The sequence below is a fragment of the Heptranchias perlo genome, chromosome 1, assembly GCF_035084215.1.
Source record: "Heptranchias perlo isolate sHepPer1 chromosome 1, sHepPer1.hap1, whole genome shotgun sequence".
NCBI classification, from domain to species: domain Eukaryota; kingdom Metazoa; phylum Chordata; class Chondrichthyes; order Hexanchiformes; family Hexanchidae; genus Heptranchias; species Heptranchias perlo.
The window spans coordinates 11,172,925-11,199,911 of record NC_090325.1 but is presented as its reverse complement, the minus strand read 5'-3'; the positions used below and the strand labels follow the sequence as shown (position 1 = coordinate 11,199,911).

The 26,987-nt window shown below is 44.7% G+C and overlaps 1 protein-coding gene across 2 annotated transcripts in view; it reads left to right on the top strand.

The window, feature by feature from the left end:
* Nucleotides 1-26,987, top strand: part of LOC137316523 (dedicator of cytokinesis protein 2-like) — a 1,021,473-nt gene that overhangs the window by 668,603 nt on the left and 325,883 nt on the right. For both annotated transcript variants that reach the window (XM_067980505.1, XM_067980471.1), the window contains exon 28: nt 9,303-9,401. In XM_067980505.1, the coding sequence (XP_067836606.1) occupies nt 9,303-9,401 (99 nt within the window). The remainder of the gene's footprint in view (nt 1-9,302; nt 9,402-26,987) is intronic.

Sequence of the window (26,987 nt, the reverse complement as noted above, 5' to 3'; positions counted from 1 at the left end):
TTCCTCCTTCCTCAGGTAAATGTTTGTAAAACACCGGTTATAAAACACCTTTATAAAACACCGGTTCGGCCACAGTGGAGTATTGTGTCCAGTTCTGGGGACTGCATTTTAGGAAGGATATGAAGGCCTTAGAGAGGGTGCAGAAGAGATTTACGAGAATGATTCCAGGGATGAGGGACTTTAGTTACGTGGATAGACTGGAGAAGCTGGGGTTGTTCTCCTTGGAACAGAGAAGGTTGAGAGGAGATTTGATAGAGGTATTCAAAATCATGAAGGGTCTAGACGGAGTAGATGGAGAGAAACTGTTCCCATTGGCAGAAGGGTCAAGAACCAGAGGACATAGATTTAAGATGATTGGCGGAAGAACCAAAGGTGACATGAGAAAAAGCTTTTTTACACAGCGAGTGGTTATGATCTGGAATGCACTGCCTGAGGGGGTGGTGGAGGCAGATTCAATCATGGCCTTCAAAAGGGAACTGGATAAGTACTTGAAAGGAAAGAACTTGCAAGGCCAAAGGGATAGGGCAGGGGAGTGGGACTACCTGGATTGCTCTTGCACAGAGCCGGCACAGACTCGATGGGCCGAATGGCCTCCTTGCGTGCTGTAACTTTACTATGATTCTATGATTCTAATCTCAGCAAAGCCTGCACCAGAATTCTGCCTCACAAGTGAACCAATTTCCACCCTCAAGAGTCTAAATTTCATCTGTAACTAGGCTGATTCCAGGTATGGGAGAGACTTGAGACACTGGGACTTCTTCCACTGCAGCAGAGAATGTTAAGAACACACTTTAGGAAAGATGCCAAGGCCTTGGAGAGGGTGCAGTGGAGATTTACGAGAATGGTACCAGGGATGCGGGTCTTCAGTTATGTGTAGAGTCTAGAGAAGCTGGGGTTGTTCTCCATAGAACAGAGAAGGTTAAAGATTTAAGATTTAAGAGAGGTGTTCAAAATCTTGATAGGGTAACTAAGCAGTAACTGTTTCCAGTGGCAGAAGGGTTGGTAACCAAAAGACACAGATTTAAGGTAATTGGCAAAAGAACCAGAGGGAAGATGAGGAGAAATTGTTTTACGCAGCCAGTTATTATGATCTGGAATGCGCTGCCTGAAAGGGCGGTGGAAGCAGATTCAATAATAACTTTCAAAAGCGAATTGGATAAATATTTGAAGGGGAAAAATTTGCAGGGATACGGGGAAAGATATGGGGAATGGGACTAATGTGATAGCTCTTTCAAAGAGCTGGCACAGGCATGATGGGGCGAATGGCCTCCTTCTGTGCTGTATTATTCTATGATTCTATGATTTAATGCAGGTTTGTAATATGAAGGGTTTTGATAGGTTAACTAGAGAAAGACTATTTCCTCTGCTTTGGGAGCCAGTGACAAGCAGTCATCAATTTAAAATGGTTGCCAAGAGAACAAAGTTAGGGGAAATTTCTTCATGCAGATGATTGTTGGAGCATGGAATGCTTTGCCATAGGGATTGGTTACAACACAGACCATTGCATCTTTGAATGAAAAATTGAATAAATATTCAAAGCAGAGGAAGATACAGGACTATGGAAAGAGATCAGAGCAGTAGGATTCGTTTTGGATTGGTCTAGCAAAGAGTGGCACAAATATGATGGGCCGAATGGCTTCTTCTACACCCTAAACCTCTGTGTTTTTTTTTTATTAGTTCATGGGATGTGGGCGTCGCTGGCGAGGCAGGCATTTATTGCCCATCCCTAATTGCCCTTGAGAAGGTGGTGGTGAGCCGCCTTCTTGAACCGCTGCAGTCCGTGTGGTGACGGTTCTCCCACAGTGCTGTTAGGAAGGGAGTTCCAGGATTTTAACCCAGCGACGATGAAGGAACGGCGATATATTTCCAAGTCGGGATGGTGTGTGACTTGGAGGGGAACGTGCAGGTGGTGTTGTTCCCATGTGCCTGCTGCTCTTGTCCTTCTAGGTGGTAGAGGTCGCGGGTTTGGGAGGTGCTGTCGAAGAAGCCTTGGCGAGTTGCTGCAGTGCATCCTGTGGATGGTACACACTGCAGCCACAGTGCGCCGGTGGTGAAGGGAGTGAATGTTTCGGGTGGTGGATGGGGTGCCAATTATGCGGGCTGCTTTATCTTGGATGGTGTCGAGCTTCTTGAGTGTTGTTGGAGCTGCACTCATCCAAGCAAGTGGAGAGTACTCCATCACACTCCTGACTTGTGCCTTGTAGATGGTGGAAAAGCTTTGGGGAGTCAGGAGGTGAGTCACTAGCCGCAGAATACCCAGCCTCTGACCTGCTCTTGTAGCCACAGTATTTATGTGGCTGGTCCAGTTAAGTTTCTGGTCAATGGTGACCCCCAGGATGTTGATGGTCGGGGATTCGGCGATGGTAATGCCGTTGAATATCAAGGGGAGGTGGTTAGACTCTCTCTTGTTGGAGATGGTCATTGCCTGGCACTTATCTGGCGCGAATGTTACTTGCCACTTATGAGCCCAAGCCTGGATGTTATCCAGGTCTTGCTGCATGCGGGCTCGGACTGCTTCATTATTTGAGTGGTTCTACATCTCTTGCTGAAGTATCCGATTCTCAAGACTCCAACGGAATTAAAAATGGGAAGAGATGTAGACCGGGACGCCGACTCGCTGTCACCCATTTTACACTATCGAGCACAATGTCAAGAACTACCTCAATGATTCTTGTTTTAACACAGCGAGAAGGTAGGGAAGAGATCAAAAGGTTTAGGACAAGGCGTTTAGAGTTCAGGAGAACAAGGCTGTAATGACACAGACTCCGACCAAAGGTTTTCACGTGAAAACTATTAAAGATAAACTTTCAGCGCAGTTTCCCCTCCCCCCTTTAACACACTGCACCATTTCAACAAAGGTCTGAACCGTCTTTCAAATAAATTTAATAAAAAAGATGGCAGTAACCATAAAATAAGTGTTGATAGTAGATCTGAACTCTGATTTATAGGCTAATAGAAAGAAGACTTCAGGAAGAGCAATTTAGTACCTCATTGATATAGGGATGGAAGAGATTGGACTGAGTGGTGTCAGCATTGGTAATGAACATACAGTGGGCGAAATGTGTTGGGCATTTTTATTTTTACATAGAATGCACAGCACAGAAACAGGACATTGAGCCAACTGATCTATGCCGGAGATGGTGCTCCACACGAGTCTCCTCCCACCCCTCTTCATCTAACCCTATCAGCATATCCTGCTCTTCCTTTCTCTCTCATGTGCTTATCCAGCTTCCCCTTAAAGGCATCTATGCTATTCGCCTCAACTGCCCCTTGCTGTAGCAAGTTCCAAATTCTAACCACTCTCTGGGTGAATAAGTTTCTCCTGAATTCCCTATTGGATTTATTAGTGACTATCTTATATTTACGACCCTTAGTTCTGGTCTCCCCCCCACAAGTGTAAACGTCAATCTCAAGTCTGTTGATTTGTGCTGAGCTGTCGCTGATGGTCCCAGTTGGATACTTGGAGATGGGAGAGGGCTGCCAGCACTTCACCCACAAGGGCGGCATGTTGGAGAGTTCTGATGTACCGTGTCACGGAGCTGTAGGGGTCAAGTTTGGGCATAAGATTCCGCAGGCATACTGGGTTGCCGATCGTGGCCGCCATGTCCAGGAGGAAAGAGTCTGCCGAGCGGAGGGTTGATGTATTAGGAGAGAAGAGGAACAATCAAAAAGGTCCAGTTGCTCCCCAGGGTAGGGGGATTGCACATACCTCCCAGTAGCTTGTTGCACAGCTCTGTTGGTAGGAACTGGTCTCCCACAGAACCTACCCTTACTCAATTTGGCCAACTTATGTTACATTATGTTTTGCTTGTTCTTGGGACGAGGGCAGCACTGGAGAGGCAGCATTGATTTCCCGTGCCTAATTGCCCTGAGAGCATTAAGAGTCAACCACATAGTCACATGTTGGCCAGATCGAGTAGGGTTGGCAGGTTCTGTTAGGGATCGATCACGTCAATAGGCATATTTAACAGATCAACAAATAGTGGAAGGGACGTGGAGGAAGAAGTACGTAGGCAAATCTATGAATTGAGTAAAAATCATCGCATAATAATCATGGGAGATTTCAACTAACCACAAATAACTAACCCCAAATAAACTGGCAAGAAGAGGTAGGGAAAGGGGAATGGAGTTTTTACATTGTGCACAGGAATCCTTTCTTACGAAGTGTGTGAGAAGCCCAACAAGAGAAGAATCACTGCTGGATCTAGTAATGGGAAATGAACCAGAACAGATAAGAGAAGTAAGCCTTGGGGGAAATCTAGGTAATAGCGATCATAACATAATAAAGTTTGAAATAATGATTGAGAAAGACATAAGCAAGACAAAGTAATAGATTGGGAAGAAAAGCTAATTTTGAGGGGATAAGAATGGAACTAGGGCAGGTAAACTGGAAAAAAATGTTGACAGACAAAGGGATTGAACAGCAGTGGGAAATATTTAAAATGGTGATCAACAGAGTTCAAGAGAAATATATTCTCCTAAAAAACAAGAACAAACTAGCCAACAATGAAACAACGTGGATGAATAAAGAGATGAGGGTAAAATTGAAACTAAAAAAAGGCATACTTTAAGTACATAGACAATAAAGAAAGAAATGATGTAGTAGCGATAATGGAGACCTGGCTCTAAAAAAGTCAGGATTGGATAATAAATATTTCTAGATACAAGGTGTTTAGGAAAAATAGGGAAAGAAAGAAAGGAGGGGGAGTGGCAGTATTGATTAAGGAGAATATTGCAGTGCTGGAGAGAGAGGATGTCATGGAGGGGTCAAGGACAGAATCTATTTGGTTAGAGCTGAGAAACAATAGAGGTGCCATTACACTACTGGGGGTATTCTATAGCCACCAACTAGTGGGAAGGATATGGAGGAGCAAATTTGCAGGGAAATTACAGAGAGGCGCAAGAACTATAGAGTAGTGATAATGGGGGACTTCATCTATCCTAATATAGACTGGGATAACAATAGTGTAAGAGGCAAAGAGGGGGAGGAATTCCTGAAGTGTGTTCAGGAGAACTTTCTTGACCAGTATGTTTCCGGCCCAATGAGGAAGGAGGCATTGCTGGTACTCGTTCTCGGGAATGAGGCGGGCCAAGTGGAGCAAGTGTCAATGGGGAAACATTTAGGGAACAGTGATCATAGTATCATAAGGTTTAGATTAGCTATGGAAAAGGACACGGATGACTCTAAAGTAAAAATACTCAATGGAGGAGGGCCAATTTCAATGGGATGAGAACGGATCAGGCCCGGGTAAATTGGAATCAGAGATTGGCAGGCAAAACTGTAATTGAGCAATGAACAGCCTTTAAAGAGGAGATGGTTCAGGTACAAGTCTAGGTACATTCCCACGACGGAGAAAGGTAGGGCAACTAAAGCCAGAGCTCCCTGGATGACAAAAGAGATGGAGAGTAAGATGAAACGGAAAAAAGAGGCATATGACAGATGTCAGGTTGATAACACAAGTGAGAACCAGGCAGAATATAGAAAGTTCAGAGGGGAAGTGAAAAAGGAAATAAGAGGGGCAAAGAGAGAGTATGATAATAGACTGGCGTCCAACATAAAAGGGAATTCTACAGTCATGCAAACAGGTACTAAGAGGAGGGGTAGGGCCGATTAGGGGCCATAAAGGAGATCTACTCATGGAGGCAGAGGGAATGGCCGAGGTACTAAATGAGTACTTTGCATCTTTGCAAATAGATTCTATCCTTGACCCCTCCAGGGCATCCTCTCTCTCCAGCACTGCAATATTCTCCTTAATCAATACTGCCACCCACCCTCCTTTCTTTCTTTCCCTATCTTTCTTAAACACCTTGTATCCAGGAATATTTAACAAGGAAGAAGATGCTGCCAGAGTCTCAGTAAAGGAAGATATAGTTGAGATACTGGATAGGCTAAAAATTGATAAAGAGGAGGTACTAGAAAGACTAGCTGTACTTAAAGTAGATAAGTCACCCAGTCCGGATGGGATGCATCCTAGGTTGCTGAGGGAAGTAAGGGTGCAAATTGCGGAGGTGCTGGCCACAATCTTCCAATCATTCTTAGATACGGGGGTGGTGCCAGAGGACTGGGGAATTACAGATGTTACACCCTTGTTCAAAAAAGGGTGTGAGAATAAATCCACCAACCATAGGCCAGTCAATTTAACCTTGGTAGTGGGGAAACTTTTAGAAATGATGATCCGGAACAAAATTAACAGTCATTTTTTTTTTATTCGTTCATGGGATGTGGGCGTCGCTGGCGAGGCCGGCATTTAATGCCCATCCCTAATTGCCTTTGAGAAAGTGGTGGTGAGCCGCCTTCTTGAACCACTGCAGCCCGTGTGGTGAAGGTTCTCCCACAGTGCTGTTAGGAAGGGAGTTCCAGGATTTTGACCCAGCGACGATGAAGGAACGGCGATATATTTCCAAGTCGGGATGGTGTGTGACTTGGAGGGGAACATGCAGGTTGTGTTGTCACTTGGACAAGTGTGGATTAATTAAGGAAAGCCAGCACGGATTTGTTAAGGGCACATTGCGTTTAACCAACTTGATGGAGTTTTTTGATGAGGTAACAGAGGGGGTCGATGAGGGCAATGCAGTTGATGTTGTGTTTGTGGACTTCCAAAAGGCATCTACTAAAGTGCCGCATCGTAGGCTTGTTATCATCAATATAAGATCGTCACTAATAAATCCGATCGGGTAAGGAGAAACTTCTTTACCCAAAGAGTGGTTAGAATGTGGAACTCGCTACCACGAGGAGTCGTTGAGGCAAATAGTATAGATAAGAAGATAAGAACATAAGAAATAGGAGCAGGAGTAGGCCAATCGGCCCCTCGAGCCTGCTCCGCCATTCAATAAGATCATGGCTGATCTGATCCTAACCTCAAATCTAAATTCATGTCCAATTTCCTGCCTGCTCCCCGTAACCCCTAATTCCCTTTACTTCTAGGAAACTGTCTATTTCTGTTTTAAATTTATTTAATGATGTAGCATTTAAGGGGAGGCTGGATAAGCACATGAGGGAGAAAGGAATAGAAGAGTATGCTGATAGGGATAGGTGAAGTAGAGAGGGAGGAGGCTCGTGTGGAGCATAAATGCTGGCATAGACCAGTTGGGCCGAATGGCCTGGTTCTGTGCTGTAGACTCAATGTAACAATGTAAGGTAAACCAGTTAAGTTTTTACGACAATCTAAAACCTTTCATGAACATTTTCTGGTGCCATTCTATGAATTGTTTATTGAATGGCAACAACAGAAATTCAATAAACAGTTTATTGCCTTAAATTTCACGACTTGAAATGGTGGGATTTAAACTCATGACCTCTGGGTTCCTGGTCCAGTACCATAACCCCCAGGATACTGTTATCAAAACATCTCAAAGCACTTTGCACGTTAAAAGTTTTTTTTTGGAGTGGTGACTGTTGTTAAGTGGGCAAATCCGACAGCCATTCTGCACCAGTAATGCCCCATAAACAGCCACGAGGTGAATGATCTGCAGCCACATATCCACGTGGTAAACCTGGGCTTTTTGATGGTTTCGGTTCAAGGAGTAACGTTGCCCAGCAAACCATAAGGGATTGCCCGTTCTTGGAATAGTGCCTTTGGATCTTTTGGACATAAAGGCGGGACATTGGTTTGACATTTCAACTGAAGGGTGGGACCTTTGACGATGCAGCGCTCCCTCAATATTGCAGTGGAGTGTCAGCCTGGATTACACACAAAGAGGAGAAGAGTCGATAACAGACACTCCAAAGTTATTAACATAGGAACAGGAGTAGGCCATTCAACCCCTCGAGCCTGCTCCTCCATTCAATTAGATCGTAGATGATCTGAACCTCAACTCCATTTACTTGCCATAGCTCCATATCCCTGATACCTTTACCCAACTAAAATCTATCAATCTCAATGTTGAAAATTTCAAATGACCCCCAACAGCCACAGCCTTTTGGGGGAGAATGTTCCAGATTTCCACTACCCATTGTGTGAAAAAGTCCTTCTTGATTTCGCATAAGATTGGCATCAAAAAGTGCTGCAAATAAAGAGGAATCAGGATGTGGAATGGACGTCAGAGAGAGAGTCGCAATAAAAGGCAGTTGGTTGTTGCGTTGGGGGAATTGTAGAGTCTTACTGGATGAATGGCCTTTCTCATCCATATCTACCTGGTGATCCTGTGAATACATTTGCTGAATGATGCTTTTTATCTGCGGACAGAGTGACAGATCATTGACACTAATGATGGGTGAATTCGATTGAATCCTTCGGCATTTGATTTTTTTTCCCCACCTATGCTACATGTGAGATACTCAGAAGGGGAGAGGTCACAACAAATTGTACGAGAATTGCAGAGCCAAACCATTTTATGTGCGGCCCCAATTATCGGAATACTCAAAAGCTTTCTATTTGTTTAAGTCTGACGGTGCTTGGCTAAGGGAAATCTTATTGCCCTGTTGCAACAGACGGCTATGTAATTACCTGCTCCCCTTGACCTGGTCTGCAGACAGCAAGCACATATTGCACACACAAGGACTGCACTGCATAACAATGTTTAAATGTAAAAAAAACAGCTGCAATCTTGAAAAAAATGCCTCTTAAAGTGCAGTTTTCAATGTTCCATAGGCTGTTACTAATAAAGGGAATCAAGATGCAAGGAAGAGAAAAAAGCTTTCAAGGTTCTTCAGATTTTATTTGTCCCTTCAATGGGGAGTTCTTTGATAGCCCATGAAACTTAGCTGGCTGATTTAACAATAACAACTTGCATTTATATAGCACCTTTAACGTAGTACAAAGTCCAATGGCACTTCACAGGACCGTTATCAGACAAAAATTGGACCAAAATCCTGACTACCTGTTCAAGTAGATGTTAGGGTAGTAATTTGAAGATGGTAAGGTTAGCACTCTGGGAGAATAGGCCAAGTAAAGATGAAATACCTATTTTGTCCCAGCCCATCTTGTGGATGAGCTTGATACACAGGAACATAGGAATTGCTGGACGAGAAGAGACCAAAGTCCAATCGGTTCACCTTGAACCATCCTGGTAGTCGCATGATACAACAATAATGGAGCTATTGACTAGCAATCAGTCGCTATCAATGAGTCTATAACAGACCCAGACATGAGGCGAGAAAAACCCCCAGTGGTGGAGAGCTTCGGGAACCATAGGCTCAAAGTTGCCTGTTCCTCCCAAGCATGTTACACTTACCACATGCCATGTTTCAAATTACTCATGTACTGTATCCCAAGCTGTTATTTTCTGAAAGAAATCTATCTCTGCCCATGTTTTGAGGATTATGTTCTCACATCTCATTTTCCATTTTCTTCTCCCTGTAGAGTAACTTTGTGGCCTGTATGACAGCTATTCTCAGCCAGATGGAGTACTCACATTACGTCAACTACATCAATGCCTTCCAGACACGTCAAGATCTCATGGTAAGTGACGTCAACAAATTTGCTTTGGTTTTTTATTCCCATCTGTTTTCTTTGTCTCTGCCCCGCTCCAATTTTCTCCTAAAGGGTCTGAGCAGCCCATGTGTTATCTTGCCCAACTGCACGTCCTTCGTATCTGAGCCTGGACAGCGAGTGTCAGCAGGCTATTCACTACAGGGGCAGAGGCTGAGGCAAGATTGCAGAGCTCTCCTCAACCACTTCTAGCAAGTGTCGCTGGATAGACATCTAGGGAGAACATCCTCTGTGTACTGGGCGGAGCAAAATAAAAAGCATGTTACCAGTACCGCCATACTAAGCACACAGAAGAAATTTGGCTCCTCATCGGGAGTGGAAACCCTGGCTGATTTCCCCCCTCCCCAGCCCACGATCACTGAGGCCAATTTTAATGGCCCCAGTCGAGATCAACTAACTCAGCACTAAACCAGATACCAAGCAAAGGACTTTATCAGTTCATGTGCTTCCCTTAAGGACTTTAGATTATAGGTTTTATGTGTTTTCTTTGTTTATTAGGCCTATAACATAAATCCCCTTATCCATCAAGTCCTTTGGAGCTTCATTTTCTGTAAATGCTCACATTCTATTGCATCCTACATGATAAACCTATCTGGGCTATTTCAACGTGGAGGTTTAATAACTAATCTTCTTTTAAATTGTTGCTTCAAACCTGTAGTTGAAAAGTACAAAATCACATTGATGGCTGATTTTCCCCATGGTGCTTGCAGTCCTGTTTCCAGTTGAGTAATCTTTGGTATCCATGTGTTCTGAATTCACTCCATTTATTCTATGGGCCCGATCAGGATCAGGAACTCAGCAGCTAGTCTAGAACGACTGCACAAGCATAGCTGTCCAAAGATTGTGGCTGCTTTTAGATTGAATGAGATGCCAGCCAGTGCCACCAGGTACTGGAAGCAAAGGTATAGGTGTCAGCCATGGCACATTAGCCTCTGAGTCAGAAGGTTGTGGGTTCAAGTCCCACTTCAGAGACTTGAGCATATAATCCAGGCTGACTCTTCAGTGCAGTACTGAGAGAGTGCTGCACTGTCAGAGGTGTCATCTTTTGGATGAGACATTAAACCGAGGCCCCCATCTGCCCTCACAGGTGTACGATTCCTGTCTTTAATAGATAGAGAGAAACTATTTCCTCTGGTGGGGGAATCCAGAACAAGGAGGCACAATCTTAAAATTAGAGCTAGCCCATATATGAGTGAAATAAGGAACCACTTTTTCACATAAAGGGTAGTGGAAAACTGGAACTTTCTCCCCCAAAAAGGCTGTGGATGCTGAGGGACAATTGCAGCTTTCAAGACTGAGAATCATAGATTTTTGTTGGGTAAGGGTATCAAGGAATAAGGAGCAAAGGCAGGTCAATGGAGTTGAGGTACAGATCAGCCATGATCTAACTGAATGACAGAACAGGCTCAAGGGGCTGAACATGCCGATGTCCCTAGGACACCTAAGAGGCAGTCCAGTTAAAGAACATTTCCCTTTTAAGTCAACTTCACTGATAGATGAATCTATTCAAATCATTTACATAACAGTCTTTCATTTAGACTGTCTGTTCATTTACCGAGTGAAAAATTGACCTTTTTTTTGCAAGTTACTTTCAAAGTGAACATGTGAGAAAAACTAACCTGCTTTCCTTCAGTTTTTTCTCGTCCCCCTCAAAACTTTGAATCCCTTTCACCTGACCAATAAAGCCATCCGCTCAGCTTTTCCGTTCTCTGAACTTTGTCATATTTCATTGCCTATAAATCTTCATAATTGGGCTCCAAGCGTCAACTGCTGGAGGTAAATCTAAGGCTGTTCCTTCTCGCAAAGGAAGCTCACTATTATTAAGAAAAAGAAACCTAGAAAATGCCTCACCGACCGTTAAGTCTTTGCTGGTATAACTCGCCGTAGAATATACATTAAAATGCCATTCGCCTCCCCCCCCCACCACCGTAAAATCTATGGCTCAAGAGGAATGGCATCAAGTGAGAACTTAATGAAATTAGATGTTTGGCCATAGTTAAAATGCCACTGTTTTACTCCTGTCAGACAGGCCCAGCTGTTGGTTTCTAAGCATTAAAGTTGTATCTCAAAAATCTCAAACACCTCTTGCCAGGATTTTTTTTTTGCTGGAGATAGTGTTGAAGAATCTGTGCTCTAGGCCATGAGCCTCAGCACCATGGAGCTCCCACCTACAATTAGTCTGAATAACGTTCTACAAATCCAGCCTGCAATGGGCGGTCTTTATCAGACTGGCCTGCGTGGATTGGGAATCGGGATGTTTTCACACGGGCCTTAACTTGGCGAACTTCCTGTCCACTTCCTGCAAGTCTTTTTTTTTTCTTTAAACCTTCAAAGTGTTAGTCTGTTGTATTTTTGTTCTTTTAGTATCTCTAGAATCTGCCTGCGTTCTTTCTTCAAAGTCAGCCGTGGCTCAGTTTGTAGCACTCTCTCCTTCTGAGCCATGAAGGTATGGGTTCAGAGCCCCACTCCAGAGACTTGACCGTATAATCTAGGCTGACGCTCCCAGTGCAATACTGAGGGAGTGTAGCATTGTCGGAGGTGCTGCCTTTTGAATGAGACATTAAACCAAGGCCCCATCTGCCCTCTCAAGTGGACATAAAAGATCTCATGGCACTATTTTGAAGAAGAGCAGGGGAGTTCTCCCTGTTATCATGGCCAATGTTTATCCCTCAACCAAAATCACCAAAACAGATTATCCAGTCATTTTCACATTGCTGTTTGTGGGATCTTGCTGTACACAAATTGGTTGCCGCGTTTCCTACATTACAACAGTGACTACACTTCAAAAGTACTTCATTGGCTGTAAAGCGCCTTGGGTCAACCTGAGGTCACGAAAGGCGCGATATAATTGCAAGTCTTTCTAATTTTGACGGATGAAAGCAGGATCTATCTTCAGATTTTGTTGTTCTTGAACTCTGTAGGCTGTTCAGAGGAAAGAGCTGTCTGGGTTTATGGTTTGTGTGAAACCTCCTACCAGAGATATACAGTTTGAGGCAACATTTTGTTACCAAGGGGGCACGAGAAGACTGGACTGTTAATATTCACTGTGTCAGTTCTAAGGATTTTCTTTTATCCCCTGGACTGCTGTTAAGAAGGACCAGACAGAGCTGTTATGAACTAGGGCCTTCAAATGACAAAATGCTAGGTTACTGATGCTTATAGTTTTATATAAAATTCCTTTCTTGGCTCTTTTGATGGAGGTGTTACCTATTCAAAATAAAATGGGTTAACCCCTCCATTAAAATAACCAAAGAAATTTGATGCAAACGAGTGTGTGGTTAGTACATTAATATCCCATCATACAATCACAAAAGGTTTTATATGTTAGAAACCTAATTCCTTGTATATTTATAACTTAACTAAATTTGATTATTTATTTTAACCTGTTAAATCTCTGGTCTATCTTAAATTGAGTGTGAGGATGTAGTATAAGATTATGCTTAACCTAGTAGCAATACAGCAATTTTTGATAATTACTAAACTGTGGGTCCCTGCTGATTTGGGGTGATGGGGTAATGGGGGGGATGTTAATAAAGTTTTCTTTATCTCAGAGGTTTTTAGCATTAGGACACTGAGGGGCTGTAATTTCTCTTTTAAGGTAAATAGGAGAATAGGTGTTTTTCTAAGGTTGTAACAACCTGCCAACAAAATTGCAGGAACATGCAGCTTCATAATGTGTGATTACCGCGAATGTAATTTTCTTAATGAGACGTTAATTATAGAGAAAAACAGACATTTTCTCATTTTCCTTTGAAATAAGGAATATCATGTCTTTAGAGCAGAAATAAGTTCCTAATAAGCAGTGTTTTTTTTTTGGGTTACTAAGGATTATACTTCAAGGTGCAGATTTACATTGTATTTTGGGTGGTATGTGTAGAGGGTATTGGATGGGGACAGTGAGTTACAAAGCAATAATCTGATTGAGTGGTTTGGATAATGTCAAAAAGAGGAAGAGCAAAGCTCAAAGCCATCATCTGGATCTGAAGATTGCATTGTCGCCTTGTTGGCACAGACTCGATGGGCCGAATGGCTTCCTTCCATGCTGTAACCTTTCTATGATTCTAATTTACTGACAGTGTTCACTATCTACAATGTTATGGGAGGACGACATTTGGCATTTTTAATGGGCAACTTTGAAGATGACTGGGTTGTTTTCATTAAAGGAGAATCCCTCATGGTTTGGCTGGTAAGTCTAGCATGGAGCTGAGCTATACAGTCCAGGAACGTTCAAAGTTTGAGCCATGGTATGTGCTGAGTTGGCTGACCTCAGCCAGGATGGCAGTGGAAGTACTAAAAGTGGTCTAAGTGCCCCAATCTATGGAGGAGTAAATCAGCCTTTTCTGAACACTACCCAGCAGGAAAATGCATGCACGTGGACATCAGTTGAGAACAGATCAGGCTTAGCTGTGATACTTCCTTGTAGTTATATAATCTGCCTACATTCACTGTGTTGGCCAGGACACCGGGGAGAACTCCACCTGCCCTTCTTCGAAATAGTGCCGAGGGATCTTTTACCTCCACCTGAGAGGGCAGATGGGGCTTCGGTTTAAAATCTCATTCGAAAGACGGCACCTCCGGCAGTGCAGCACTTTATCAGTACTACACTGGAAGTGTCAGACTAGCTTTTGTGCTCAAGTCTCTTGAGCCCATAACGTTAGAGGCAAAAGTACTACACACTGAGCCACGGCTAACATCAGTGGTTCAAGAAGAAGGCCCCCCATCTTTTTTAGAGCAACTAGGAAGGGGCCACATTGAGTGGGCACTTTGGGCAAGATACCAAACAGCAAGTGTTGCCCGAAGAGCCATACCCCAACATGAGTCAGCGCCTCGTGGAAAGGAGTGCAAAGCTAAACAGTGGGCAAACTAATAAATTATGTTAAAAAGGTTGCCCTGCCATGGTTCAGGACTTCAAAGGCTTTGTGTCATAAGATCTCACATTGTGTCAAGTTATTTTCAACAATACATTTAATTATAAAAAGTCGTTACTGTATCTTGGATAGCCATTCTTTGTGAGATGCTCTCTTTGAAAAAAAAACAACACATAAATTCCTGGGGAAGTGGTTTAACCGAGGCAGGATGTAGATGGTATCACTGATGTAGAGAAGGTTACCCACCGTATCAGCTGTGGCTCAGTGGGTAGCACTCTTACCGCTGAGACAGAAAGTTGTGGGTTCAAATGCTACTCCAAGACTTGTGCACATAATCCAGGCTGACACCCCAGTGCTAGTACTGAGGGAGTGCTGCACTGTCGGAGGTACCATCTTTCGGATGAGATTTTAAATCGAGACCCTGTCTGCCCTCTCAGGTGGACATAAAAAAATCCCACGGCACTATTTTGAAGAAGAGCAGAGGAGTTCCCCCCGGTGTCCTGGCCAATATTTATCCCTCAACCAACGTCACTAAAACAGATAATCTGGTCATTATCTCATTGCTGTTTGTGGGATTTTGCTGTGCACAAATTGGCTGTCGAGTTTCCCTACATTACAACAGCGACTACACTTCAAAAAGTACTTCATTGGCTGTGAAGCACTTTGGGACATCCTAACGTTGTGAACAACGCAATATAAATGCAAGTTCTTTCTTTTTGCCACACCGACACAAAAAACCCCAGTAAGCAGCTGAAAAATCTCAGAGTAGGAAGTTCAGGCAGGTTGGATGTGCAACTGAAAGAGAATTAGGCATGTCAAATAACAACAGGAATCATCAGGTCTGATGTTTGAGGATTTGGTGAAGAGCAAAGCAACATTCACAAAGAGCACTAATTCAGCCATCACTGAATGCCGTGTAAACAGAATGTTTTATATGCAATACAAACACATCCTCTTTGGTGAGTAGCTCTTTGCTGAGCATTCAGCTGCTGTTATTTATTTAGTTCACTCCATGATTCCCCCGACTAGTTCCTTTGAAATTGCATATTTACAGAGAGAAGGTCGCAGGAGTCCTTATGCATAAGAATAAATTGTGTATTAATGAACTTGTATCAGAGCTTTCATTGAGATTTCCATGCCTCCAGTAGATTGTTTATGCATAACAGCCATCCCCTCTCCGATACACGGTCTGTCATCTCTTTCTATTGTCTCAGAACGCTCATCTTATTTGATCCATCTGTCCAACTTTAAGGACCCCACCTTATCGCCTGCTTGAACTGCTACTAAACCTTTTTTTGCAGTTTGCACCGCCACAAACTTCAACAACTACAACAACAGCGTCCATTTCTATATAGTGCCTTGAGCGTAAAAAAAAGCCCCGAGCCGCTTCACAGAGGCGTAATCAGACAAAAAAATGGACGCTGAGCCAAAGAAGGAGACATTGTAACAGGTGACCAAGAGCTTGTTAAATAGGTGGGTTTTAAGGAGGGTCTTAAAGGAGCAGAAGAGGGTTCTGGAGAGGCAGAGAGGTTTGGGGAGGGAACTGCAGAATGTGGGGCCTAGATGGCTGAAGGCACAGGGCCATCAATGGTGGGGCGAAGGAAGTGGGGATTGCACAAGAGGTCAGCGTCGGTGGAAGGGAGATATCTTGGGGAGAATTGCAGGGCTAGAAAGAAAATAATACTTGCATTTATATGGCACCTTTCACAACCTCAGGGCATTGCAAAGCACTTAACAGCCAATGAAGTATTTTTTGAAGTGTAGTCACTGTTGTAATGTAGGAAACGCGGCAGCCAATTTGCGCTCAGCAAGATCCCACAAACAGCAATGGGAGAGTGGCCAGATCTCCTGTTTTAGTGATGTCGGTTGAGGGATAAGTGTTAGCCAGGACACTGGGAAGAACGGCCCTGCTTCTCTTCGAAATATTGCCATGGGAACTTTTATCTCCACTGAGAGGGCAGACGGGCCCTCAGTTTAATGTCTCATCCAAAAGAGGGCACCTCCGAGGCTGCAGCTTAGGAACATAGGAACAGAAGTAGGCTATTCAGCCCCTCGAGCCTGTTCCGTCATTCAGTGAGACCATGGCTGATCTGCATCCTAACTCCATCCACCCGCCTCGGCTCCATATCCCTTAATATCCTTGGCTAACAAAAATCTATCGATCTCAGATCTAAAAGGGTCCAGTGCTTCCTCAGTACTGCACTAGAGTGTTAGCCTAGATTTTATGCTCACGTCTCTGAAGCAGGATTATGAACCCACAACTAGTCTAAACTCGAAGGTAACAGTGCTCCCAACTGAGCCACAGCTGACACCCAGAATGTGGTAGACTGGGCACTCCTTGAGTGCCAAACACTTCTTTTCCCATTGACAACTTACTTCTGCGTAAAAACCAAATCCATCCAAGATTTGAACACTGCACCCTTCTCTCAGGTAGATCTTCTAGAATCTTTTATACAAACCTGGGCCATATGCAAGAAAATGTTCTTCTTTTGACAGGTAATCCTGCTTTAACATCTTGCCTCCAGCTTCTTTCTCTGTCACAATCTTTTTTCCACGTTACATATCAGCCTCGGAACCAAACGCAGGTCCCCGTAAAATCTGACAGAATTCCCCCGTAAAATCTGACAGAATTCCCCCGTAAAATCTGACAGAATTCCCCCATAAAATCTGACAGAACTCCCCTGTAAAATCTGACAGAAATCCCCCATAAAATCTGACAGAATTCCCCCATAAAATCTGACAGAATTCCCCCATAAAATCTGACAGAACTCCCCCATAAAATCTAACAGAACTCCCCCATAAAATCTGACAGAAATCCCCCATAAAATCTGACAGAATTCCCCCATAAAATCTGACAGAATTCCCCCATACAATCTGACAGAAATCCCCCCATAAAATCTGACAGAATTCCCCCATAAAATCTGACAGAATTCCCCCATAAAATCTGACAGAAATCTCCCATAAAATCTGACAGAATTCCCCCATAAAATCTGACAGAATTCCCCCGTAAAATCTGACAGAACTCCCCCGTAAAATCTGTCAGAACTCCCCCGTAAAATCTGACAGAATTCCCCCATAAAATCTGACAGAACTCCCCCGTAAAATCTGACAGAAATCCCCCATAAAATCTGACAGAATTCCCCCATAAAATCTGACAGAATTCCCCCATAAAATCTGACAGAATTCCCCCATAAAATCTGACAGAATTCCCACATAAAATCTGACAGAATTCCCACATAAAATCTGACAGAAATCTCCCATAAAATCTGACAGAAATCCCCCATAAAATCTGACACAGCTATTGCGTAAAATCTGACCCAGACCCCTCAAGAAAGCTGATCAAGCCCCCTCAAAAAGATAACGCATGCCCCCCAAAAAAGCTGACTTACATCCCCCCCCACACCCCCTAAAACAGCCCTGAGTAAAAACAAGTCATTACACTGAAAGTGCAGTGGGACACAAGCATCCCCGAAAGGGAATACAAATTGATGACGACTTAGATTTATTTTCTAAGAGGTCAAAAGGCAAGCCCCTCCCTGAACAATTTTCATTCGTATTTTGTTTGGTGCATTTTCTCAGCATTTTGGAATCTTCAATGAATATGGGCATTACGTTTTTTAATTTAAAAAGTAAAGGGATATTTGAGCAGTTTTATTGGAAAAAACTACTCTCTATTTTGCCATTTTTGGTAATGAATTATTTTTCTTATTGACCATGGGACCATTCCAGTTATAGCTGTAGGGAGCAAATTTAAAATTGTAACAGTCCCCATCTGTCTCTCTGTCTATTTCTCTCTCTGGCTCTATTGTTCTGCCTGTCTATGCGTCTGTCTGTTGTCTGTCTGTCTTCATCTGTCTGTCTATCCATCTGTCTGTCTCTATCTCTCTGTCTGTCTGTCTCCATCTGTCTGTCTGTCTCTATCTCTGTCTCTCTGTCTCCATCTGTCTGTCTGTCTCTATCTCTGTCTGTCTGTCTCCATCTGTCTGTCTGTCTCTATCTCTCTGTCTGTCTGTCTCCACCTGTCTGTCTGTCTCTATCTCTCTGTCTGTCTGTCTCCATTTGTCTGTCTATCTCTTTTTCACACAAGGGGAAGTGGAAATCTGGATCTCATTCCCCCAAAAGACTGTGGATGCTGGGGGACAATTGAAATTTTCAAGGCAGAGGTCGATAGATTTTTTATTAGGGAAGGGTATCAAGGGAAATGGAGCAAGGGCGGGTAAATGGATTTGAGATACAGATCCGCCATGAACTGGCTCGAGGGGCTGAATGGGCTACTCCTGTTCCTATGTTTCTCTATCTTTCTCTGACTGTCTATCTTTCTATTTATATATATCTGCCTACCTCTATCTCTCTGCCTGACTCTTTCTATCTCTCCATCTGTCTGTCTCATTCTCTCCCCCCCCCACACCCCAACAGACCAAGTGAAGATGGGATGAATAACTTTCCTTTTCGGTATTTGTGTTATGACCTTGGGAGCGTGTTCAACAGGGAATATTAAAGTCTGGTTGCTGATTGAGAAAGTCCTTTTGATTTCTTCACTCTTGATTCCATTGGATATTCTAGTTGTATCCCACTCATCATCAGGATGCATAAGTCAGGATCACATCTATTGAAATGTTTTAATGAAATACGTAGTTACATACTGAGGAGAGCCACTCTTGCAAAGTGTTCAGAGAAGAGTGCCAAGGATGAATATGGGAATTACAGCTGTAAGTTACGATGTGAGACTTGCAGAACTGAACTTGTTTTCTCTGGAGAAAAGAAGATTAAGGGGAAACATAATATAAATCTTTAAACTGCTGAGAGGGACAGTCAATGTAGTTGTGAACAAGCCAATTGAATCAGACTGTAAGCACAGAACTAGACCGATAGAAAAGAAAGAAAGGGCTTGCATTTATAAAGCAACTTTCACCACCTCAGGACGTCCCAAAGCGCTTTACAGCCAATGAAGTACTTTTGAAGTGTAGTCACTGCTGTAATGTAGGAAACGTGGCAGCCAATTTGTGCACAGCAAGGTCCCACAAACGGCACTGTGATAATGACCAGATCACTGAGTTTAGTGATTTGCTTGAGGCGTAAATATTGGGTAAGGGAGAACTCCCTTGCCCTTCTTCAAAATAGTGCTGTGGGATCTTTTACGTCCATTCATTTTAACATCTCATCCAAGAGACAGCATCTCCGACAGTGCAGCACTCCCTCAGCACTGCACTGGGAGTGTCAGCCTAGATTTTGTGCTAAAGTCTCTGAAGTGGGGCTTGAATCCACCTTCTAACTCAAAGGTGAGGGTGCGACCCTCCGAGCCAAGGCTGACAGCAACATTTTAAAAGATATTTCCCACAAAGCAGCATGACTTTATTAAAACATTTGTTGTGATTACGTAACCTTTTGCCGGTCGTTTTCGATTGGTTCCATGACATTGTGGCGTGTTCTGACACGGAAGGAAAATGGGAGGATGGATTTTAAAGCATTCACCAAACTGGAGATATTGATTAGCGAAAGTGCCTAATGCAACCCAGCAATCACTCGAGACTCATTTCGTGCTTCGCTTTGGCCTGTTAACTATTGCCTGGCCTTTGGAGGTGTCACAAATGATACAGGAGATAGCAGCTACCAAGTGTCAGATGACAGTCACTGCTTGAATTTGCCATTTGGACTTTATAAAGATATTTTGAGGCAACTTTTAAGTCATTTTTAACTGGTAAAGCTTTACAGAAGCTACCACTCAACTCCTCCGTCACTGTATCTGTGTGTTTATCCACACACTGTGGCCTCGATTTTTACAGAGGGGAGAAGGGACGAGGCGGGAAGGGTGGCAGGGGGAGCCCGGTAGCGGGCGATGAACCCAGCAAGGTCGGGCATTTGGAGGCCCGGACGATCTTAACAGCAAGGCCTCATTTAAAAAAAAGTTCCTGGAGTCCCACCTGAGACCCGGCCAGATTCACTGCCTGGCCAGCCGGTGGGAGCGGGAGTTTGGTGGCAGGACCCACAGCCGGGGACCTGTGGGAACGGTCCCCAGCACTCAGTGGTTGGAGGGGGTTCCAGGGCAATTGAGGATCGCTGGTTGGGGGGTAGGAGATGCAGGGGAGGGGGTGGGAATGCAGGGGAGGGGGTGGGGGAGGTCAAGACTCGGGGATTCTAAGCTATTGCGGGGGGGGGCGGAGATTGGGGCACGAGAGGCCCAAGGACCTTGAGGGTCCTGGGGGGATGGGGTGGGGGGGGGATGCAAAGCATTCCTGTTCCTCCTGGCCTACTAAGAAGTTCTGAGAAAGGTAATGTTTGAAGAGTTACCTGGGCCTCTTCTGGCCCGTCAGCTCCTACCGCTGGGCTGCAGACAGTGCCGGACGCCCCCTAACATGAGGTTACAATTCCATCGCAGCGCCGATGAAATCCTTTCACAGGCCTCGTCGATGGCCTGATTCACTGTCATAAGAATGACAGCAGCCGGGAACATAGCAGGTAGAGCCGGGCGGAATAATTTTCAAATTTTAAGCCCTCCCGTGCACCATTCTCGCTGGGCGAAGGCCGATAGAATCACGGCCTGTGACCTTGTCTACACAACAATGACAATGTATAGTCATATATAGTGCTTTAATGTAGTGAAACATTATCAGACAAATTTGACACAAATTGACACAGATATTAGGACAGCTGACGAAAAGCTTGGTCAAAGAGGTAGGTTTTAAGGGAGCTTCTTAATGGAGGAGAGAGAGGTAGAGAGGCGGAGAGGTTTACGGAGGGGATTCCAGAGCTTGGGGCCAAGACAGCTGAAGGCACGGCCGCCAATGGTGGGGCAAAGGAAATTGGGGGATGAGCAAGAGGCCAGAATTGGAGGAGTGCAAAGTTCTCAGAGGGTTGTAGCTGGAGGAGATTACAGAGATAGAGAGGGATGAGGCCATGGAGGGATTTGAAAACAAGGATGAGAGTTTTAAATTTGAGGGGTTGCTGGACCGGGAGCCAATGTAGGTCAGCAAGCACAGGGGTGATGGGAGAACGGGACTTGGTCTGAGGGCGTAAGATTTTTGGATGAGCTCAAGTTTACGGAGGGTGGAAGATGGGAAGCCGGACAGGAGAGTATTGGAATAGCGAGTCTGGAGGTACCAAAGGCATGGATTAGAGTTTCAGCAGCAGATGGGCTGAGGCAGGGGTGGAGACAAGATATATTATGGAGGTGGAAGTAGGTGGTCTTAGTGATGGAGAGGATATGGAGTTGGAAGCTCAGCTCAGGATCAAATAGGATGCCAAGGTTGCGAACGGTCTGGTTCAGCCTCAGACAGTGGCCAGGGAGAGGGATGGAGTTGGTGGCTAGGGAACGGATTTGTGGCGGGGACTGAAGACAATGGCTTTGGTCTTCCCAATATTTAATTGGATGAAATTTCTGCTCACCTAATACTGGATGTTGGACAAGCAGCATGACAAATCATAGGCAGCGGAGGGGTCGAGAGAGGTGGTGGTGAGGTAGAGCTGGGTGTCGTCAGCCTATATGTGGAACCTGACGTTGTGTTTTTGGGTGATGTCGCCGAGGGGCAGCATGCAGATGAGAAGTAGGAGGGGGCCAAGGATGAATTCTTGGGGGACTCCAGAGGTCACTGTACGGGAGTGGGAAGAGAAGCCATTGCAGGTGATTCTCTGGCTACCACTGGATAGATAAGAATAGAACCAGACGAAGGCAGTCCCACTCAGCTGGACAATGGAGGAGAGACATTGGAGGAGGATGGTGTGGTCAACCTTGTCAAAGGCTGCAGACAGGATGAGAAGGGATAGTTTACGACAGTCACAGGCACATAAGAAGTCATTTGTGGCTTTAATAAGGGCTGTTTCCATGCTGTAGCACTGATTGAAGTGGTTCAAACATGGAGTTGCAGGAAAGATGGGCACGGATTTGGGAGGCGACAATACATTCAAGGACATTGGAGATGGGTGTTATAAATTGGATAGCCATGTGGTGAAGGATAGAATACTAGAGCCTGGATTTTAGTTGCTTCCAAGCCTTTATTCGCAGAGATTCCTCTTACACACACACCACACCCGAGATCAGTTCTCCGATAAAAAGGATACAAGAGAGCCCCCCAATTGATACACACCACCTGAATACAATTAACACTAATTGATATAAATCTCATGATACAATTAACAATGGGGCAGTAGTTTGCAAGGACAGAAGGGTCAAGGGTGTTTTTTTTTGAGGAAAGGGATGATGACAGCAGATTTAAAAGGGAGGGGGACAGTACCTGAGGAGAGAGAACTGTTTTTTTTTCCTCGTTCATGGGATGTGGGTGTCGCTGGCGAGGCCGGCATTTATTGCCCATCCCTAATTGCCCTTGAGAAGGTGGTGGTGAGCCGCCTTCTGGAAACGCTGCAGTCCGTGTGGTGAAGGTTCTTCCACAGTGCTGTTAGGAAGGGAGTTCCAAGATTTTGACCCAGCGACGATGAAGGAACGGCGATATATTTCCAAGTCGGGATGGTGTGTGACTTGGAGGGGAACGTGCAGGTGGTGTTGTTCCCATGTGCCTGCTGCCCTTGTCCTTCTAGATGGTAGAGGTCGCGGGTTTGGGAGTAGCTGTTGAAGAAGCCTTGGCAAGTTGCTGCAGTACATCCTGTGTATGGTACACACTGCAGCCACAGTGCGCCGGTGGTGAAGGGAGTGAATGTTTAGAGTGATGGATGCGGTGCCAAACAAGCAGGCTGCTTTGTCCTGCTTTGTCCTGCCTTGTCGAGCTTCTTGAGTATTTTTGGAGCTGCACTCATCCAGGCAAGTGGAGAGTATTCCATCGCACTCCTGACTTGCGCCTTGTAGATGGTGGAAAGGCTTTGGGGAGTCAGGAGGTGAGTCACTCGCCACGGAATACCCAGCCTCTGACCTGCTCTTGTAGCCACATTATTTATATGGCTGGTCCAGTTAAGTTTCTGGTCAATGGTGACCAATATCAGATAGCATGGAGGCCAGGAAGGGAAATTGTGTGGTCAGCAGTTTACTGGGAACAGGGTCGAGGGAACGGGAGGTTGGTCTCAGGGACAAGGTGAACTCGGAGACACGCACTGTGTGTGTTTATGCTGGATACTGGTGGTAGGAATGAAAACCGCTCCCATAAGCACAGATACCCGAACACTCATAGAATCATAGATGTTTACAACATGGAAACAGGCCCTTCGGCCCAACATGTCCATGTCACCCAGTTTATACCACTAAGCTAGTCCCAATTGCCTGCACTTGGCCCATATCCCTCTATACACATCTTACCCATGTAACTGTCCAAATGCTTTTTAAAAGACAAAATTGTACCCGCCTCTACTACTGCATCTGGCAGCTCGTTCCAGACACTCACCACCCTTTGAGTGAAAAAATTGCCCCTCTGGACCCTTTTGTATCTCTCCCCTCTCACCTTAAATCTATGCCCCCTCGTTATAGACTCCCTTACCTTTGGGAAAAGATTTAGACTATCTACCTTATCTATGCCCCTCATTATTTTATAGACTTCTATAAGATCACCCCTTAACCTCCTACTCTCCAGGGAAAAAAGTCCCAGTCCATCTAACCTCTCCCTATAAGTCAAACCATCAAGTCCCGGTAGCATCCTAGTAAATCTTTTCTGCACTCTTTCTAGTTTAATAATGTCCTTTCTATAATAGGGTGACCAGAACTGTACACAGTATTCCAAGTGTGGCCTTACTAATGTCTTGTACAACTTCAACAAGACATCCCAACTCCTGTATTCAATGTTCTGACCAATGAAACCAAGCATGCTGAATGCCTTCTTCACCACCCTATCCACCTGTGACTCCACTTTCAAGGAGCTATGAACCTGTACTCCTAGATCTCTTTGTTCTATAACTCTCCCCAACGCCCTACCATTAACGGAGTAGGTCCTGGCCCGATTCGATCTACCAAAATGCATCACCTCACATTTATCTAAATTAGACTCCATCTGCCATTCATCGGCCCACTGGCCCAATTTATCAAGATCCCATTGCAATCCTAGATAACCTTCTTCACTGTCCACAATGCCACCAATCTTGGTGTCATCTGCAAACTTACTAACCATTCCTCCTAAATTCTCATCCAAATCATTGATATAAATAACAAATAACAGCGGACCCAGCACCGATCCCTGAGGCACACCGCTGGTCACAGGCCTCCAGTTTGAAAAACAACCCTCTACAACCACCTTGGCTACCTCACCTTGGATCCCGTGAGATTTAACCTTATGTAACAACCTACCATGCGGTACCTTGTCAAAGGCTTTGCTGAAGTCCATGTAGACCACGTCTACTGCACAGCCCTCATCTATCTTCTTGGTTACCCCTTCAAAAAACTCAATCAAATTCGTGAGACATGATTTTCCTCTCACAAAACCATGCTGACTATTCCTAATCAGTCCCTGCCTCTCCAAATGCCTGCAGATCCTGTCTCTCAGAATACCCTCTAACAACTTACCCACTACAGATGTCAGGCTCACCGGTCTGTAGTTCTCAGGCTTTTCCCTGCTGCCCTTCTTAAACAAAGGCACAACATTTGCTACCCTCCAATCTTCAGGCACCTCACCTGTAGCTGTCGATGATTCAAATATCTCTGCAAGGGGACCCGCAATTTCCTCCCTAACCTCCCATAACGTCCTGGGATACATTTCATCAGGTCCCGGAGATTTATCTACCTTGATGCGCGTTAAGACTTCCAGCACCTCCCTCTCTGTAATATGTACATTCCTCAAGACATCACTATTTATTTCCCCAAGTTCCCTAACATCCATGCCTTTCTCAACCGTAAATACCGATGCGAAATATTCATTTAGGATCTCACCCATCTCTTGTGGTTCCGCACATAGATGACCTTGTTGATCCTTAAGAGGCCCTACTCTCTCCCTCGTTACTCTTTTAGCCCTTTATGTACTTGTAGAAGCTCTTTGGATTCTCCTTTGCCTTATCTGCCAAAGCAATCTGATGCACTGAGACACAACGGCAAAGGCCGGGGATTTCCTTGGGGACCCTCCCAACTTTGCTGGAAGACAGGTAGAACCCCATATATGCATTGGGATGCTAGAGGCCACTACAAAAGAAGTTTTCTAAATGATTATTATGGGGGGTGGGGGTGGGGCAGAGCCCCTCAAAAAATTTCTGACCAGATTGCCTCCCCACACAGGCCCGACACCTGCTCCTCTCAGGGCAGCCCGACTCCTCAGTGGGGGCTTACTCCTGCTCTTAATTCGTATGTTCGTACCTAACAGGCGTTAGGCCTCCCATCAGCAACACTGGGGCATAGGGAGCAGAAGTAGCAACATAGGAATTGTTGGATGTTAAAAAAAACACCATGATCCATCTTCTCAGGATGAGGGCGTCGCTGGCAAGGCTGGCAATTATTGCCCATCCCTAGTTGCCCCTTGAGAAGGTGGTGGTGGGCCTTCTACTTGAACCGCTGCAGCCCGTGTGGTGAGCGTGCCCCCACAGTGCTGTTAGGGAGGGAGTTCCAGGTCTTTGTCTTCCTACCATCTTGGTGGATCTGCAGCCCTGCAAATTTGGTCATTTTTGTCATCTCTGCCACCCCCCCCCCCCCCCCCCCCCGCCACTGTTTTAGGAAATTAGGCACAAGAATGACCAATTTCTACCCCTTCATAACATGATACTGATTTGAATTTTGAATTTTTCAATGTCTTTCAATTCTAAAACTATATAAAGACATTGTACAGCCGATGAGATATCGCCCTGGATAGTGAGCTTGCCACTTGTACATACTGGGTTGAAGGCCAACTTATGTCACTGAGAAGCCAGGAAGAGAAGTTGCATGGGCAGCAATTTATTGGAAATAGGGGCGAAAGAGCAGGAGGTTGGTCTCATTAACAAGCTGAGCTCGGAGAGACGCACTGTGCTTCAGGAAAAAAAAATGAGGGGTTTTGATAGAGTAGATGGGGGAAACTGTTTCCATTGGCAGGAGGGTCGGTAACCAGAGGGCGCAGATTGGCATAAAGTCCAGGGGGGAGGTAAAGAGAATCTTTTTTACGCTGCGGGTTGTTATGATCTGGAACGCACTGCCTGAAAGGGTGGTGGAAGCAGATTCAATCGTAACTTTCCAAAGGAAATTGGATAAATACTTGAAAAGAAGAAATTTGCAGGTCTATGGGAAAAGAGCGAGGGGAGTGGGACTAATTGGACAGCTCTTTCAAAGAGCCGGTACAGACACGATGGGCCGAACGGCCTCCTTCTGTGCTGTATGATTCGTCACAGTTGCCTCACGTATGGGGAAGAAACAAATCCTTTGTGTCAATAGCTTTTGATTTGTGCATTCAGGGAATACCCCTTAACATCCTGAAATAAAATTACTTCTTAATGCTCATCGAGGCTGTGTAAATAGTAAGATGATATCACAAATTGTTCAAGTATTGCATTGGATTTTTATTTTTTGACAGTGTGTTCCCACTGGACTGGAACTGAATTGATTGTTGAAGTGATAGGTTAGTGGGTGGAACTGACTGCTTGAGTAAGAAAGAACATGCATTTAATAAAATGTTTTACAGCCAATGAAGCACTGTTGAAATGTAAAACAAAAGCAAAAATACTGCAGATGCTGGAAATCTGAGATAAAAACAGAAAATGCTGGAAACACTCAGTAAGTCAGGCAGCGTCTGTGGCGAGAGAAACAGAGTTAACGTTTCAGGTCGATGACCATTCATCAGAACTTTTGGAGTGTCGTCACTGTTGT